Source organism: Schistocerca nitens, chromosome 3, assembly GCF_023898315.1.
Source record: "Schistocerca nitens isolate TAMUIC-IGC-003100 chromosome 3, iqSchNite1.1, whole genome shotgun sequence".
Classification (NCBI taxonomy): Eukaryota; Metazoa; Arthropoda; class Insecta; order Orthoptera; family Acrididae; genus Schistocerca; species Schistocerca nitens.
In genome coordinates this window covers 714008309-714027620 of record NC_064616.1, presented here as the reverse complement: position 1 = coordinate 714027620, position 19312 = coordinate 714008309, and the positions used below count along the sequence as shown (strand labels likewise).

The 19312-nt window shown below is 43.9% G+C and overlaps 1 protein-coding gene across 1 annotated transcript in view; it reads right to left on the bottom strand.

Annotated features, from left to right (window-relative positions):
• LOC126249730 (ETS-related transcription factor Elf-1-like) overlaps window positions 1-19312 on the bottom strand; it is a 147652-nt gene that overhangs the window by 48352 nt on the left and 79988 nt on the right. The window contains exon 2 of the mRNA XM_049951410.1: window positions 128-387. Coding sequence (XP_049807367.1) covers window positions 128-387 — 260 coding nt within the window. The remainder of the gene's footprint in view (window positions 1-127; window positions 388-19312) is intronic.

The following is a 19312-nucleotide window of genomic DNA, read 5'->3' as shown; positions in this document are numbered from 1 at the left end:
CATATTTGTACCAAGAAGAAACAGAAGTTTGGCCTCAAAGCATCTTCTAGATTTTTCACTAGTTTGTGCCATCGTATATCGAGGACCTATGTTCTGTCTCGTCGAGGTATCTGAATACTGTGCGTACCTGTAGACGAACTTCTGGCCGAGCACCTTCTTGATGATGTTCTTGTCGTAATAGTAGCGCAGAGCGCGGCTCAGCTTGTCGTAGTTCATGTTGGTCTTGTTCTTGCGCAGTCCCCATAGTCTCGCCACCTCCTCCGCGTTGACCAGCTTGAATTCTCCGTCGTTATTAGTCCACGCTATGATGCTCGTGTACTGGTTGCTAATGAGCAACTCCAGCAGAAACTGCCACAGTGTCACGTTTGTCTCCATGCCAGACTGATGCTGTAACATACAAACCCGGTACATTAACATCTTCTAGAGACCTAAGGGAAACCACAAATACTACGAAAGTTCAGTAATATACGATTGGTGTACTCTACCAGTGCCTACGTAACAGTAGAGAAGCACGCAGTGTCATCTTCTCAGTGGCTAAATAGCAACCTGAGCAATATGCATTTGACATTGGCATGGACTTTGCTCCGTTTCTTTTGATGCTGAACCAACTGTAGTAACACTGTAGCTATAGAATTGTAGTCAAACAGAATATGGCCTGAACCTCAGCATACTTGCACATAGTTAAATTCTCAGTAGTTTCGCTAAATTTCTTCAAAATAAAGCGAGTGCTCAGCTGTACGAATGCTCACTAAGGAGGAACCCCATAGATGAATCTATAAACAATAATCGCGAAGTGAAGAACATGGCACACACTCGAAAAAGGATCATGTAGTGCTACCGATCGGCTTGTGTTGAGACAAAAAAAGCATCTTCAACTATCTAGAGATCTGAAACGCTTAGATAATCAGTGAGTAATCGCGGTGTTGAACATAAACTAACGTTTGTAAAAACTGCAGGATCAAGAAGGGTACATGTGGTTGCAATGAATTTCTTATCATAAATTAGGTACATACAGAGTGGCGCTCCACTAAAACTACGGTTCTGTGGTTTTAGTACAGCACATAAATGACGTAGTAAATGGTAGGGTTACCGGCAGTACTGATGGCATTGCGAGGGAAAGAAACATAAATGAATATGTGAGAGAGAAAGTGGGAGCCGACCACTTCTCTTTGTTCTTTGTTTGTTTGTTTGTTTAGAACCGCACATCGTTTGGCGTTAGTCCATTGTGTATTTCATAACCTTAAAAAATATAAATAGCATTTTATAAGTAATAAAAATTAAAATATGTGGATAAAAATCTCAGGAAAATATCGCTACAATTCCTTTTTTTTAGCCATCTTGGCCTATGATTTTTTATCTACATATTTTAACACAACAGGTCGCATATCTTCCCATCTGACAATGTCAAATAACAACGAAATAAAAATTAGTTGACCACGTATCTTCTGATCTCTTATGTAACAAAAACAATTACTTCTGATGCAAGTACAGTTTACAAGCACAAACATAAAAAATAAATATAAATATAATTATTGTTTACATTTTATACTCAGCAGAACGTTTATCATCATGATCAAAAGCAAGTGTTTCCTCTTATTCTTGATAAGTGCGAAAGTTGTTTAGCAACACCAGAAGCATGTTTCATATAAGATCGGCGAAAGATTGAAGTGGTATTTCATATGTAATTTTTTTTAAGTTTACCATTTTTTTGCGGCAGTTGCGTTTTCTAGCGCTATATGATAAATCTGTATTGTTTTATCATTTTTACTACAGCAGCCCTCTGTTTCACGCTAAATATCAACAATTTTCGAATAAAATCTCACTTAAACATAGATAATTTCAGTTTTGCTATAATACTGTTTATTTTTAAGTAACAGATCGGAGAATAATGTGCAAAACAAAAATGTTCCGTCGACAATGAAATCGTCAGAGGCGGAGCACACACTGAGGTTACAAAAATCATGGAATAGCAATATGCACATATACAAATGGCGGAAGTATCGCCCACACAAGGTATAAACGGGTGGTGCATTGGCGAAGCCGTTATTTGTACTCAGGTGATTAATGTGAAAAGATTTCCCGCTGATTAAGGCCGCACGACGGGAATTACAGACTTTGAACGCGCAATGGTAGTTGGAGCTACGCGCATGGGACATTCTATTTTGGAAATCTTCAGGGATTTCAGTATCTCGAGGTCCTCAGCGCCAAGAGTGTGCTGAGAATACTAAATTTCATGCATTACCTCTCCCAACGGACAACGCAGTGGCCGACGGCCTTAACTTAACGACCGAGCGCAACAGCGTTTACATAGATTTGTCAGTGCGTGAAATAACCGCAGGTATCAATGTGGAACGTAAGACGAACGTATTCGTTAGGACAGTCTGCAAAATTCCTCTAGTTCAACTGAACCAATAATTGTCTGTAAATGGTTATGTTCGGCTACCTAGAGACCATTTGCAGCTATTCAAGTTCTTCATGCTCCCAAATAATGACGGAATTTTTATGGGTGATAATGCGCCATGGCAAAACATATCGGACAATTCGACCGAATGATTAGACCACCCAGATTGCTCAACATGAAACCAATAGAACATTTGTGAGACATGATCGAGAGGTCAGTACGTGCACAACATCCTGCATCGGCAACACTTTTACAATTATGCACGGCTATAGAGATAGCATGGCTCAATATTTCTGCAGGGGACTTCCAACGACTTTTTGAGTCCGCACCACGTAGAACTGCTTCTCTACTCCGGGAAAAAGGAAGTAAGACCCGATAAAACGAGATATCCAATGATTTTTGTCACTTCAGTATAGATCGGATTGGTTACGGATGGCGAAGGTAGTCGAACGAGATCTTTCTAAAGAGCACACTGGCATTTGCCTCTAGTCGTTTAGGGGAATCACCGAAAGCCTGAATTCGAAAGGTATGACTGGGATTTGACCACTGATCTACAGAATGGGTTCAAATGGTTCAAATGGCTCTGAGCACTATGGGACTCAACTTCTGAGGTCATTAGTCCGCTAGAACTTAGAACTAGTTAAACCTAACTAACCTAAGGACATCACACACATCCATGCCCGAGGCAGGATTCGAACCTGCGACCGTAGCGGTCTCGCGGTTCCAGACTGCAGCGCCTAGAACCGCACGGCCACTTCGGCCGGCACAGAATGGGAATCCAGTGCTTTAGCACTGCACCACTTTGCTCTATCAGTTCAGTCGAGAGAGGGATCAGCTCTTCCTATGTGTACGCCAGTATACAACAGTCTTAATCACTTACTGTTGCACATGACAAGTAAATTCCTCCGCAGTGATCGTTAAAATACTGTAACTGAAAAGTCACTACCGATTTTGCATCAATAGAGATGCATCTTCAGATGCGCGACAAAGTGACTGCCTAGAGTCAAGGAACTTCCCCCTGTTATAAATTTTATGAACTGTTTGGAATTAACCAAAGGGAACTTAAATGAACTGCAGCAGCTGTGCTCTCACAGCAGTCCAAGCACTGACATCACTAATGGGATATTTCATGTAATTGAGCTATAAATTCCTCCGGTACCAACGACGACATTTGATTAACAATACACTGATCAGACAGAACATTATGACCACCTACCTAATAGCCGGTATATTCACCTTTGGCGCGGATAACAGCGGCGAAGCGACGTGGTCTGGAAGCAATGACACCTTGGGAGGTCGCTGGAGGGAGTTAGCACCACATCTGCACGTACAAGTCACGTGATTTCCATAAATTCCGGGAAGGGGCCCATGATCTCTTGACACAATGTGCAATCTCATCACAGATATGTTCGATCAGGTTCACATCTGGAAGTTGGGGGACCAGTACATCAATTGGAACTCGTCACTGTGTTCCTCGAACCACTCCATCACACTCCTGGTCTTGTGTCATGGCGCATTATATTTTTGAAGAATGCCACTACCCCCGGAAACACGATCGTCACGAAGGGGTGTACGTGGTCTGCAACAAGTGTACGATACTCCGTGCCTTGCACGAGCTCCACTGGACTCATGGATGCCCACGTGAATGCTCCCCAGATCATAATGGAGCCGTCGCCAGCTTGTCTCCGTCCCTCTGTACAGCTGTCAACGAGCTGTACCCCCGGAAGTATACGGATTCGCGCCCTCCCATCGCCATGATGAAGAAGTTGTTGATATTCATCAGACCATGCACTGCTCTGCCCTTGCGTTAACGTCCAGCGCCGATGGTCACGTACCCATTTCAGTCGAGGTCGCCGATGTCGTGGTTTTAACGTTGGTATGTGCATGGGTCGTCGGCTGTGGAGGCCAATTGTTAGGGGTGATCGTGTGTTCAGACACACTTGCACTCTTCCCAGAATTAAATTATGATGTTAGTTCTGCCACAGTCGCCGCCTGTGCTGATTTACCAATCTGCCCAGCCTACAACGCCCGATATCTCTAATGAGGGGTAACCGCCGAACCCCACGACGTCTGAATGTGGTTTCATCTTGGTTTCGCCACGTGTTGGAAACACTCACCACAGCAGTCCTTGAATACCCGACAAGTCGTGAAGTTTCCGAAATGATCGTGTCGAGCCTCCGGACCACCACAATCTGCCCACAGTCAAACTCAGATAGATCGCGTGCCATCCCCATTCTACACACAGACAGCACGCTCGTTGGTACTGAATGCATCGTGCGTGTGTCTAACTAGCAGTCATTCCTCGCCAGATGACGCTGCTATAGCCTGGATGGGTTTATATCGATAGTATGTCGGTGGTCATAACGTTCTGGCTGATAAGTCTATATAACAGACGTTGCATATAATATAGGTACAGGTTACATGGCATTGAGGTGTCGTTGTGACACAATGGCAGGTATTCCTTTCCTCTCTTGCATTATACTCCCTTTGAGGCTCGTCACAATCAGTGGTTATTTCAAACTGTCAAGGCTCATCTCCTTAATTTCCTACCTTTTTGCAATTTCTTTAGTTTAACTCTGCATTTCGAAACCAATAAATTATAGTTAGAGTCCACATCTGCACATGGAACTGGTTTGCAGTTTAAAATCTTGTTTCAAAAGAACTCCTCCCAGGTCCCTGGAGTAGAGTGGGCCAAATCTGCCACACAATCTCCTTGCCCAAAGAGGACCAACATACATGTTGGGGGTTGGAATGCTCTAACTCTAATATTTACGGAGATACAGACGTGTGTTTGTGTGTTTCTTAACCCTTTCCATGTAGGCTACCTTGCACAACAGCTATGTCGTTTGGTAATAGTATCGATTTGCTATTTGCCTCATTGACTTGCTTTACTGGGCAGTCTACATGTCAGGTGTAAGAAACGTTCTCCAAACCCTAACATGTAGGCTGCCTAGCGCAACAGGCATGTTATGATGGAGTAGTATCAGCCTCCTTTGCTTGGCAACCTACATATCATGAAGAAAAAGGATTTCAAGTGCTGCAAAAGAGGCATGTTGTGGGAGTAGTACCAGCCTGTTTTATCAACTTTTTTTCAGGGGCTACACATGGGGATGGGCATGCCTGTGGGAAGACTGAGATGGATAGAGACAGGGAGGGAGGTGTGTAGGAAGAGAGGCTGTAGGAGTGTATGTACAGAGGAGAGGGGGAGGAGGACATGTACAGGGAGAGAAGGAGTGAAGGAGATGGGCAGAAAGAGAGGAGGGAAGAGAATATGGACTGAGAGGGGGGAGGAGGAGATGGACAGATGGGAAGGTGAAGAGGTGATGGGTAGAGATGGACAAAGAGGAGATGGACCAAGAAATGTGTGCACTATATGTGACATACATGTACTCAGGGGAAGTTGCAGAGAAAAGGATTGTAATCCATCTGAAACCTTCTGGTGTCTCTGGGTTTCTTCCATGTATACAGCCTTCTTTCATGATTTCCAACCCAAGTCTTAGTAATGACTAAATTGTGCTCTGTTCAAAACGTTACCAGGCGGCGTCCCCTTGCATCCTGTATCCTCTATCCATGTTTTCCTATTACTTTTCCTTCTCGGCGTATGTAATACAGACTGGTAACAACAGGAAAAGCGTTTCCAAAGAAGATAATTTATTTATCATCAAACATAGATCTAAGTTTTAGGAATGGAGTGGAGCCTTATCTGGATGTGAAACGAGAAATATAGACAGTTTGGATAAGAATAGAATAGAAGTTTTCGAAAGAGGTGCGACAGAAGGATACTGAAGATTAGATAGGTAGAGTGGATAATTAAGGAAGAGACGTTGAATCTATCTGGGAAGAAAAGAAATGTGTGGCACAACTTGACTAGAAGAAGGGATCATTTAATAGGACGCATCCTGAGCCAACAAGGAATTGTCGGTTTCGTAATGGAGGGAAGTGTGTGAGGTAAAAGTTGTATAGGGAATATTTGACTGTAGTAAGGAGGATTAATTATGTGTAGGTTGTATAAGTTATGCAGGGTGAACTAGCGTGTAGAGTTGCATCAAACTAGTTTTCAGACTTCGGACTGGATACCACAACAACAACAACAACAACAACGTTTAACATTTTGGACGTAGGCCTCAGTGCACTACATCACATGCAATAAATAGGGAGAAGAAATAGTTTTTAACTTTGGTGAAGTGGCTTAGAAAAATTACCGAAAACTTAATCAGAATAACTAGATGAGCGTTTCCATATCATCATCCATTTCAGTTACCGTAGTTCGTTCAGTAATATATACTGTGTCAATTTAATGTCACTGTAGACTAAAGAAGGTCTCTCTTCATCCCAGAGAGCTATTTGAATACCGCAGTGTTTCACTAGGCATAGTCCTTAATTGAGGTAGCGTGTTATTGCCTTTGTCCTACCATTGAACTGATTTAGACATAATTTAGCATAGATTCAGAGTTACGATGCGTCCAGTATTAATGGAATAAGAGTTATTCTGACTTAACACGTCCAGAATAATACTGTTACTTCGAAAACTGAGTGAAATTATAGAGCAGGAAAATCTCTGCTGAATGACAGTCACCGCTGAACTCTATGCAGTAAGTAGGCACATTCTTTGCTAGTTAGCGAGATGCAGTTCTGTTCATATTGTCGTGAATGCTAAAATGGTGCCAACTGCAGCCTTTACAATGGTGCAGACTAGTTCCTTGCATAGTCAAATACTATTCACCCAGCAGATGCGTCCACTACGGTCGCAGGTTCGATCATGCCTCGGGCATGGATGTGTGTGATGTCCTTAGGTTAGTTAGGTTTAAGTAGTTCTAAGTTATAGGGGACTGATGACCTCAGAAGTTAAGTCCCATAGTGCTCAGAGCCATTTGAACCACTTTGAACCAGCAGATGCGTGGCAATGTACGTAAGAGAGAGGAAATTGGTGGCAGCCGGCTCAGCCTCCCCATCAGGCGGACGAATTACCATCAACAGTGTCAAATGTTCTCACTCCATGAGGCACTGCGGAGAGGCTTGTAATTGAATGATTCGACACAGCTACACCCCAGTGGAGCACAATCGGACATGTTACGGAGGTGAATAATCATCAAGGAAATATGACTGCCATGTCAACGCGATTGTATTGTACATAGCCGACGGTCTCGCTTACATCTTCATACTACAGGCTGCTTCTTAATTACAATATCAACCGGCTGACGAGATATCTCTGAGACCAAGATGCAATCTGTCGCACCAAAATAATTCACGATCGTCTTTGTTACAAAATAACTAGCAGACAGACGGTATCATGAACCAATTCTAAAGCAGCTAGTTACAAACGATTGCTGCAAGGTCTAAGATTCTACTCACCAGTCAGTGGTATGGAAATAAGTTGAGATATTGGCCATTCCCAAGGGCACTAAAAGTCGTTGCTTGGCAGGTAGCTACTGGCCCATCAGCATGGTATCCGGTCTCTCAATGGTATTAAGGAAGATTTACTCGAGCAGGTTTCAGCAGTACATTAAGGCTGAAGCAAATATCCTTAAAGAGTATCTGAAGATTCATCGCGGACACTGGACAGAGCAGCTCATAGACTGGTAGAGCAGACTTTCAACATCGATGAGCGTCACGAACACCGCGGAACGAAGGAAGATTAGGGTTTCACATATCGTCGACATATACTTTCAAGCGGTCTTGCAAGAGACTTCACGGATCTATAGAAGAGTTCACAAAACACAGTGATCCGGCCACTTGGCATAAAAATTCTAGACTGAGCTTCCACAGGTCTGCTAAATGATTGAGCCATTTAACGCGCCAAGTCAGTTGTAGTTTTTAGAAGTATCCACGTGCAGCGAACCCACAGATTAGATATAATAAAGTAAAAAATAATAGATTATGTTACGCAGGAAAAGCCGCAGAATATGAATTTTGAACACCAAGAGTTCTGAAGAATTCTGCCGCTGGAGATCAACGTTGGAGAACTGCAACAGGTGTGTTGCGCAGGTTGCATGCACAGCGGGGGCCTCTAAGGGTGCTCAGACGCTCGCGACGCCTACTTATTCAGATCAGCTATACGTTTTCCAAACTGTTCCCAAATATACATGGGAGTGTGACTAGCAAAATCATTGTCTTGGAAGATCGACATGTTTACAGACAGTTCCTAGATATACGTGGCAGCGTGAATAGCGAAATTATCGTCTCGGAAGAGGACGCCATTGACAGAATACATCATCTCACAAATAGGGTGCGTTTGATCCTAATTTGTTCTTAGAGTACAGGAAAATAACCAACAGAAAACATTAATTCATACATATTAATGGTTGTTAAGTTCCGTGGCTGTGGACTGAATTATTTGAAGAAAAACAGCAACCGGCCACAGTCTTGTACAACTCTATTTAATGTAAGGACGCAATTGTGGCTTTCACCCATATGCAACTCGCATAATTCATGTATGTTTTCATCAATTCTTTTATTTGTGTCTCCTTTTTTACGATTACATCCATTACAAAAGTGCACTGATGTAGCACAGGATTCGCAATGTAACCGACTATGAAAATGTATCAGTGCGTTTGTGGACATAAAGTGTTTGTGTTGTGGGCATAAAGGTGAAAAAGGAGCCACAAATTACAGAACAGGAGCGAGCCGCATTATTCAAAGCGCAGTCAAGAAAACGTTGTACTAATGAAGATCTATTTTTTTTACGCAAGTTGAAGATGGGTGAAAGACCGAAACAAGTCCTATCCATAAAATAAATGTATGCAAAAGAGTGGCTGGCTACTGTTTTTTGTTTTTTCAGGTAAACTAACAGAAAGCTTGAAACTGTCCCTCGTCTCATCAGAGACTGCAGTGTACGATTATTAAGAAACGTCATTTTCGTTTCAGTTACGGTCTGTTTACTAGATAAAAGTCTCTACATCTACTACGACAAGCTGATTTCAGCATCGATGGCAATTATTAGTGACCCTACAGACAGACGAAATAGAGAAAATTAACACTAGTGTTTGTTTTCATTATAATGTCAGGGATAAAAAAGCGAATAAATATTGTATTTGAATTTTTTTATTTATTTATTGCTGCTTCATCAATACATGTTCTCTTGAATCTCTGTTGCAGATGGCTTAGAGCGCAAGTGGCACCTCATAAAAATCGATTATTGTTCAGTTTATTGTCATAAAGTTACTTGAAGCTAAATAAAGTATTTAACGTAACATAATGTGCACGATAAATTTAACTGGTATAAATATACCACCATTTAAAGAAAGGAATTTAAACCACATCCGTGCAGTACACTTTCATTTCTGTTTTACACACGTTCAAAGTTTCATGGCAGTCCTGGAAGTCATGCCAGTCGCGTGTCGTGATTAGTAAAAAAAAAAAAAAAAAAAAATGGCTCTGAGCACTATGGGACTCAACGACTGAGGTTATTAGTCCCCTAGAACTTAGAACTAGTCAAACCTAACTAACCTAAGGACATCACAAACATCCATGCCCGAGGCAGGATTCGAACCTGCGACCGTAGCGGTCTTGCGGTTCCAGACTGCAGCGCCTTTAACCGCACGGCCACTTCGTGATTAGTAGCTCTTTATTACTAGACTCTCTGTAAGTATGATTGGATTGCCGCTATTCTAATTTTAATACGTTTTTGGAGAACGAAAATCTCCTACATGAAAATCATTGTGGACTCCGTAAACAGAGCTCTTGCGAAACCTAGCTCGTTCTACATCTGCATCTACATAGGTACTCCGGAAGCCACCGTACGGTGGGGGAGGGCACGCTGTATCACTGCTAGTCATTATCTTTCCTGTTCCACTCGTATATAGAGCGAGGAAATAACGACTATCTATATACCTCCGTATGAGCCCTAAGTTCTCGTATATTATCATTGTGGTCCTTACGTGCAATGTATGTTGACGGCAGCAGAATCGTTCGGCGTCAGCTTCAAATGCCGGTTCTCTAAATTTTCTCAATAGTGTTTCTTGAAAAGAACATCGCCTTCCCTCCAGGGATTCCCAATCGAATTCCCCAAGCATATCCGTAACACTTACTTGTTGTTCAAACCTACTGGTAACAAATCTAACAACCCGCCTCTGAATTGCTTCGATGTCTTCCTTCAATCAAACCGGGTACAGATCCCAAATACTCGAGCAGTACTGAAGAATAGGTCACACCGGCGTCCTATATGCGGTCTCCTTTACTCTTTCCTAAAATTCTCCCAACAAACCGAAGTCGACCATACGCCTTCCCTACCACAGTTCTCATATGCTCGCTCCATCTCACGTTGCTTTGCAACGTCACGCCCAGATATTTAAACGACTTGATTGTGTCAAGTAGGACACTAGTAACACTTTATCCAAATATTACAGGTTTGTTCTTCCTACTCACACGCATTAACTTACATGTTTCACATTTAGGGCTAGCTGCCATTCACACACAAACTGAAAATTATGTCTAGTCGTCTTGTATCTTCCTACAGTCACTCAACTTCGACACCTTACCGTACACCACGGTATCATAAACAAACAACCGAAGATTGCTGCCCACCCTGTCGCTAAATCAGTTATGTCTATAGAGAACAACAGCGATCCTATCACATTTCCCAGGGCACTCCTGTCGATACCGTTGTCTCCGATGAACACTCGCCGTCGAGAACAGCATATTGGGTTCTATTATTTTAGAAGTCTTCGAGGCACTGACGTATTTGTGAACTTATTCCATATGCTCGTACCTTCGTTAACAGCCTGCAATGCGCCACCGTGTCAAATGCTTTCCGGAAATCTACAAATATGGAATTTGCCTGTTGCCCTTCATCCATAGTTCGCAGTACATCAAGTGAGAAAAAAGAAAGCTGAGTTTCGCAGGAGCGATGGTTTCTATAACCATACTGATTCGTGGACACAAGCTTCTAAGTCTCAAGAAAGTTTATTACATTCGAACTGAGAATATGTTCAAGGATTCTGTAGCAAACAGAAGTTAGGGATACTGAAATGTAATTTTGCAGGTCTGCTCCTTCGCTTGAGACTTTGCGTTGAGCGGGAGATTCGCAATAAATGCAAATCAGGTAAGGGGCCAATGCCATAAAGTACTCTTTGTAAAATCGAATTGGTATTCCATCCGGACCGGGTGATTTATTTGCTTCCAAATCTTTCACTCGTTTCTCTACACCAGGGATGCTTATTACTACGTCGTCCATACGGGTGTCTGTTCGGTGGCCACGTGACCGTATGCTTGTTCGATTCTCCTGCGTGAATGATTTCTTGAACGTGAAATTTAAAACTTCAGCTTTCATTTCGCTATCTTCAACTGCCATAAAAGACTCGTCAGCAAGGGACTGAATGGATGCCTTAGACCCGCTTAGCGATTTTACACAGGACCAGAATTTTCTCAGGTTGTCTGCCAGATCTTTTGCTATGGTGTGACGATGGTAGTTGTTGTATGCTTCGTGCATAGATCTTTTTAGAGACACACGAATCTCTACTAACCTTCTCTTATCGTCATTTGTGCGTTCCCTTTTGAACCGAGAGTGCAGCAGCCTCTGCTTCCTCAGCATCTTACGGATTTCTTTATTAAACCATGCTGTGTGTTTTTCATCAAAAAATGGTTCAAATGGCTCTGAGCACTATGGGACTCAACTGCTGTGGTCATTAGTCCCCTAGAACTTAGAACTACTTAAACCTAACTAACCTAAGGACATCACAAACATCCATGCCCGAGGCAGGATTCGAACCTGCGACCGTAGCAGTCGCACGGTTCCGGACTGCGCGCCTAGAACCGCGAGACCACCGCGGCCGGCTGTTTTTCATCCTTCATCCACTTACTAGGCACATAATTCTCCAGACCACGATTTACAATCTGCTTAAACATTGCCAATAATTCCTCTACATCCATCTTACTGAAACCAGGTGATGCCAGTTCGCTGCCTAAGTGATATGCTAATAGCTATTCCTCTGCTCTATCTAAAAGAAACACTCTTCTAGCCTTCTTGACTGATTTATTAACTTTCGTGATCATAGTTGCTATGATGACATCATGATCGCTAATCCCCTTTTCTATACTGACAATGTCGATAAGGTCTTGCCTATTTGTAGCTACGGAGTTTGAGATACTTCCATTGCGTGTGGGCTGCCGAGCTAGCTGCTCAAAACAGTTTTCAGGAAACGTGTTCAAAAGTATTTCGCATGACTTCCTGTCTGTACCCTCCGCAATGAATTCATAGACATACAAGTCTATGCTCGTTAAGTTAAAGTCATCTCCAATTAGTATTGTATGATCTGGGTATTTACGCGCTATTGACCGTAGACTTTCTTTTATTGACTCTAGCACCGCCACAGCAGAATCGGGTAGCCGATAAAAACATCCAGCAATTAACTTGTTTTCACTTAGTGTAACTTTACTGTCACACTCAACTTCGACCTCACTAGAGACAATATTTTTGTTAACTGCAGTGAACACTCCCCCTCCTATGCCTTCTAATCAGTCTTTTCGACATACGTTCCTCGTCTCGCAAAATACCTTAGAGCTTTCCACGTCGGGTTTCAACCACCTCTCAGTCCCAAGAATAATTTGAGCACTAGGACTTCCCTGGAGGGTACTAAATCCTGTTATAGGCGCTACAGTCTGGAACCGCGCGACCGCTACGGTCGCAGGTTCGAATCCTGCCTCGGGCATGGATGTGTGTGATGTCCTCAGGTTAGTTAGGTTTAAGTAGTTCTAAGTTCTAGGGGACTGATGCCCACAGCAGTTGAGTCCCATAGTGCTCAGAGCCATTTGAAACATTTGAACTAAATCCTGGAACTTTATTACGAATACTTCGACTGCTTACTGATAAAATTGTGACAGTCGAAGTGTCTGCCGTTTGACTTCCCTGGCTGCATATCGACTGGCAAGTGTTCTTCGGAGAACCTCAAACTACTGCCTGGCCTAAAAAACCCTCATGCGTAATGCACAACTACTCTGTTACTCAAGTAGCTGCTTCCTTTGTGTAGTGCACCCTTGGCCTATCAAGGGAAGTCCTACAAATCCCCATACGACAGCGCAGGTGTATAAATCTGCAGCCAAGACCATCACAGAATCGACGGAGCCTTTGGTTGAGACCCTCCACTCGGCTGCAAACCAAAGGACCCCGATCAACTCTGAGAACGATTCTGCAAATTGCAAGCTCTGCTTGCACCCCGCGCGCGAGACCAGCAGCCTTCACTATCTCCGAGAGCCGCCTGTGCGAACTGAGGATCGCCTCAGAACCCATGCGACAGGCGTCGTTGATGCCGTCGTGAGCCACAACTTTCAGACGACTGCACCCTGCGCGCTCGATAGCCACAGACAAGGCCGCCTCCACATCTCAAATGAGGCCCCGCAGCAGACATACCGATTGCACATTGGCTTTCTTTCCAGCCCTGAACGCTGTCTGCCTAAGGGGCTGCGTTATTGGAGCTTCAAATAACTAGTAAATCCCTCCACCCGCGTGCGTGCTCGGACCCTGCTGAAGGAGCGGCCACCTGTCCACTCACAGGGTGCATGGGCGAAGCCAGATGGCCAGTCTCCACACTGGCCCTCCGCCTCGAGCGACGCGAACGCGTTGCCACACGCCACTCACGCTGCTTTGTGAGGGCAGATCCACCGCGTCCGGTGCACTATAGAGATGGGCAAACTTGTTCATCCTTGGGAACTAGTTCACTGGTGATAGCTCTTTTGGGAACCGTTCATCTTTACTCGTTCACCGTTCATTGTGCTTGGTATATGGTTCTTATGAAAAATTAAAAATTAGCAGCATAGGTGACTGAAGATGGAAGGCGCCGAGAGGGGGCACTTGCCTCCCCCCTGGAGTATAGAGTTTTTATTCATACCAGAATTCTCACACACCTGTAATTTTCGTGATTCTGCAAAACAACTCGTTTAGTCAACTGCAGCGTTATGAGGCTGATCGCAGTGAAATAATATAAGGTGGCGCACGAAAAACCGGCCCCGAGTACAGACTGCTCGCCAATTACGGACGATTTGTTGACCGCTACGAGCAGAATAGATAAACATGTAATAATTAGGCAGTGAAGAAATAACAAATAATCTAATGCAAACAAGTTTGAAACAACAGATGCCGGCCGGAGTGGCCGAGCGGTTCTAGGCGCTTCAGTCTGGAACCGCGCGACCGCTACGGTCGCAGGTTCGAATCCTGCCTCGGGCATGGATGTGTGTGCTGTCCTTAGGTTAGTTAGGTTTAAGTAGTTCTAAGTTCTAGGGGACTGATGACCTCAGATGTTAAGTCCCATAGTGCTCAGAGCCATTTGAACCATTTTTGAAACAACAGATGACGATTGGTAAGCGACAATGAGCAGTCTAGTACTCGGGACCGATTTTTCGTGGACCACCCTGTACCACTGAAATAATATTGTAGGAGTTATCGTATTCTCTTTACAAAATATGACTCCATACACTCAATTACGAAGCACGGGCTTCATTTGGTTGTAAGTCGGTCTGCCTTCCATAACAATGAACATGCTCTTTTACCTTGGATCAAAAAAAGACGGAAAATGGCCACTAGTGTGTGACGTGCCGACGTCCTTTGCTTGAGTAATTACAAAAAATCGTGCCTTTTTACAAGTATTTCTTCTGCTGTTTATCGAAATAGTGAAGTAAGCTGATACGCCGTTTTGTTACCTGGAAAGATGTATGTATTACATACCACGTAATTTTTAAGTAATTTACGTAATTATAAAATACATTTTAATAACCGGTCGTGGACGCTGAATAGAATACGAAAAGAACCAGAAGTTCAGAGTTCAAAAAAGGTTTGAAACAGATCTAGAATGGGCGTCTGCAGCGAACGAAACGCACAACAACTCGATACTGAACTAACTATGAGCAGTCGGCAGTGGAACTGCGACGAGTGGCCACACGAAGAAGGACGAGTCCGACCGAACGAGATCGAGACCGAGACCGACGGGAACGGGACCGAGGCTGGAACGAGACCAGCCGACGTGTCATTCGGGAACGAGACCGACCGTTTCCCGTTCCCGGGAAGTATAAGTAGAAAGCCGCGACCGAAGTGAACTATGAAAGACCGTTACTTAGAATTCGTTCCTCGCTCGTTCCGTTCATCTTGGTGAACCGTTCCTTTGGACCCGTGAGTTCGCGAACGACCCATATCTAGTGCACTAGCAGGTGTCTCGGAACTAGAGCCCGTGGGCAAAACAAGCGACAACTGAGATGTCCCATACAACGTGCCAGATTCTCCGCCACCGCTACACCCCGAGACAGTAGTCTGAATATGACTGGCCGTAGCCAAAAGCGCATTCAGCTGTTCGCGGGCTGCGGCCAACTCCTCCTGCGTCCGCACGCATCGTGCACACATCCTAGCCATCCTAGCAAGGCTAACTGAAGAAATAACTATAAAAGCAGACAGAATTCTAGTTATGCAACTTGCTACCCTCCTGATTTGTCACAAATGGACGCTACGCGTTAATGAGCTATGTTGTTGGCTGTTCAGTGAGCAGCTTCTGCGCTACAGACTGAATGAATTTACAGTTACAAAAACGTGCGATTAAACCTCTTAAACAGAGAAAAACACAAACGAAATGTAATAAACACAATACGAAAAACACAGAAACAGATAAACACTTAGCCCGCATCTCGTGGTCGTGCGGTAGCGTTCTCGCTTCCCACGCCCGGGTTCCCGGGTTCGATTCCCGGCGGGGTCAGGGATTTTCTCTGCCTCGTGATGGCTGGGTGTTGTGTGATGTCTTTAGGTTAGTTAGGTTTAAGTAGTTCTAAGTTCTATGGGACTGATGGCCATAGCTGTTAAGTCCCACAGTGCTCAGAGCCAGATAAACACTTAACGTGCCGCTCTGCAGTTGCACTCGTATATTAGCCGAGAGCTGGAGCCTGACCGTTCCTTCTTGAGATCCACAGCGCTGCGGACAACGGCGCTCAGGTTGATGCCACGTTCCTTGACTTCAGGAAGGCATTTCACACTGTCCCGCAGTGAAGGTTAATGAAAAATACGAGCATATAGATTATCGACCAGATTTGCGACTGAATTCAAGACTTCCTTGCAGATAGAATTAAATACCTCGCTCGTAACGCAACAAATTCGCCAGAAGTGAAGACAATTTCCGGAGTATCCCAAGGAAGTGAGGTAGGACCGTTACTGTTTACAGTGTATATAAATGATCTAATAGAAGGCATCGAATCCTCTAAGACTGCGCACAGGTGATGCGTTTGTCTGTAACAAAGTAGCAACGCAAGCATTCAGTATCGATTTGCAGAATGACCTGCAGAGGATTGATGAAAGGTGCAGGCTCAAGCAATAGACCCTGAACGTAAATAAATGTAATTACTGCGCATACATAGAAATAGAAAAGCACTACTTTACAACTACATAATCGATGAGAAACTGCTGGAAACAGTATCTACCGTAAAATACCTAGGTGTAACTATCCAGAATGACCTTATGTTGAATGACCACATAAAACAAATACTACGAAAAGCAGATGACAGACTCAGATTTATAGGAAGAATCTTAAGGAAATGTAACTCATCCACGAAGGAAGTGGCTTATCAGGAACTTGCTCGACCGATTCTTGAGTATTATTCATCAATATGGGATCCTTACCAGGTATGACTGATAGAAGAGACAGAGAAGATCCAACGAAGAGCGGCGCTTTCTGTCACGGGATCGTTTAGTCGGCGCGAGAGCGTTTCGGAGGTGCTGAAGAGAATATCCATTAGCAGACGTTACAAGAGAGCCGTTGTGCATCAGGTCGAGATTTGCTGTTGAAATTTCGGGAGAGTACTTTCTGTGAAGAGGCGGCCAATGTACTACTTCCTCCCACATACGGTATTTTACCGACTATAAGACGCTACGGACTATAAGACGCCATTAATTTTTAAGCAATTTCCAAACAAATATTTTTACCGTTTTTGTTATTAGACTACAAAGCCAAAATTTAAAAAAATCGTAATTTATAAAATCGAAATAACCTTCAAAATTCCTGAAAATCGTCATCTGAACTTTCTTCTTTTTCTTCTTTTTCTTCCTCTTCGTTGTCATCGTTGTCCTTTTCATATATACAGTGAAGCGCCAAAAAAAACTGGTATAGGTAGGGGTACTCAAATACAGGGACATGTTAACACGCAGAATACGATGCTGCGGTCGGCAACGCCTATATTACACAAGTGTCCGGCGCAGTTGTTAGATCGATTACCGCTGCTACAATGGCAGGTTATCAAGATTTAAGTGAGTTTGAACGTGCTGGAATAGTAGGCGCACGAACGATGGGACCACAAGACCATTTTACGAATGTACTGTGAATATCAAGAATCCGGTAAAACATCAAATCTCCGACATCGCTGCGGCCGGAAAAAGATCCTGCAAGCACGGGATCAACGATGACTGAAGAGAATCTTTCGACGCGACAGAAGTGCAGCCCTTCCGCAAATTGCTGCAGATTTCAATGCTGGGCCATCAAAAAATTTCAGCGTACGAACTATTCAGCGATACATAATCGATATGGGCTTTCGGAGCCGAAGACTTGCTCGTGTGCTCTTGATGATTGCACGACAAAAAGCTTTACGCCTCGCCTGTACCCGTCAATACCGACATTGGACTGTTGATGACTGGAAACGTATTGCCTGGTCGGACGAGTCTCGTTTCAAATTGTATCGAGCGGTTGTACGTGTACGGGCATGGAGACAACCTCATGAATCCATAGACCCTGCATGTCAGCAGGGACTGTTCAAGCTGGTGGAGGCTCTGTAATGGTGTAGGGCATGTGCAGTTGGAGTGATATGGGACCCCTCATACGTCTAGGTACGCCTCTGACAGGTGACACGTACATAAGCATCCTGTCTGATCACCTTCATCCATTCATGTCTATTGTGCATTTCGATGGTCTTAGGCAATTCCAGCAGCGACACCTCACACGTCCAGAATAGCTACAGAGTGGCTCCAGGAACACTCTTCTGAGTTTAAACACTTCCACTGACCACCAACCCCCCTCCCCCCCCCCCCCCCCAGACATGACATTATTGAGCATATCTGTGATGCCTTGCAACGTGCTGTTCAGAAGAGACCTCACCCTGCAGGATTCATGATGTAAATTCCCTCCGGCACTGTTTCAGACTTTAATCGAGTCCATGCTACGTCGTGGTGTGGCAGTTCTGCGTGCTCGCGTGAGCCCTACACGATATTGGGCAGGTGTACCAGTTTCTTTGGCTCCTCAGTGTAAGATATCAAGAGCGTTACTTATGCCGCACTTCTTGAAAGATTTAACAATAATGTCTTCTTTCACTCTAGACTACGACTGTTTTATCCACTGGCACACTTGTTTGATTGTAGGTGGTTTTAAAGCTCCCTTCTCCGTAAGTTCATGTTGGAGTTTTCCTATCATCCATCTGTTCCATTCCTGTCTTATACACACTTTAAATACTTTATTTATCGAGACATCAAGAGGCTGCAATTGTGAAGTAAGTCCTCCCAGAATAACAGCAAGCTTTGTGTTTCCCTATCTCAATTTCCACTTTCAGAGAACTTTTCAAATGACTACTGAACTGATCCAGCATAAGAAGAGAACTCTTCTTCAATAAAGCACCTTCCATTCTCTCCCATTCATACCAGCCTCGTCCATCCGATCCTTGTCATGTACGTGAACAACAACATCTGGCTGTATTTCATAAGGTTTTACGAGGTGCATTCGAGTTCTAAGGCCTCCGATTTTTTTTCTCCGGACTGGAAAGAGATAGAAACATGCGCATTGTTTTAAAATGAGGCCGCGTTCATTGTCAATACGTCCCAGAGATGGCAGCACCGTACGGCAGATGGAATTTTACCGCCAGCGGCGAGAATGAGAACTGTTTTAAATACTTCAAATGGCGACGTTTTCCTTACTTGAACAGCGTGCAATCATTCGTTTTCTGAATTTGCGTGGTGTGAAACCAATT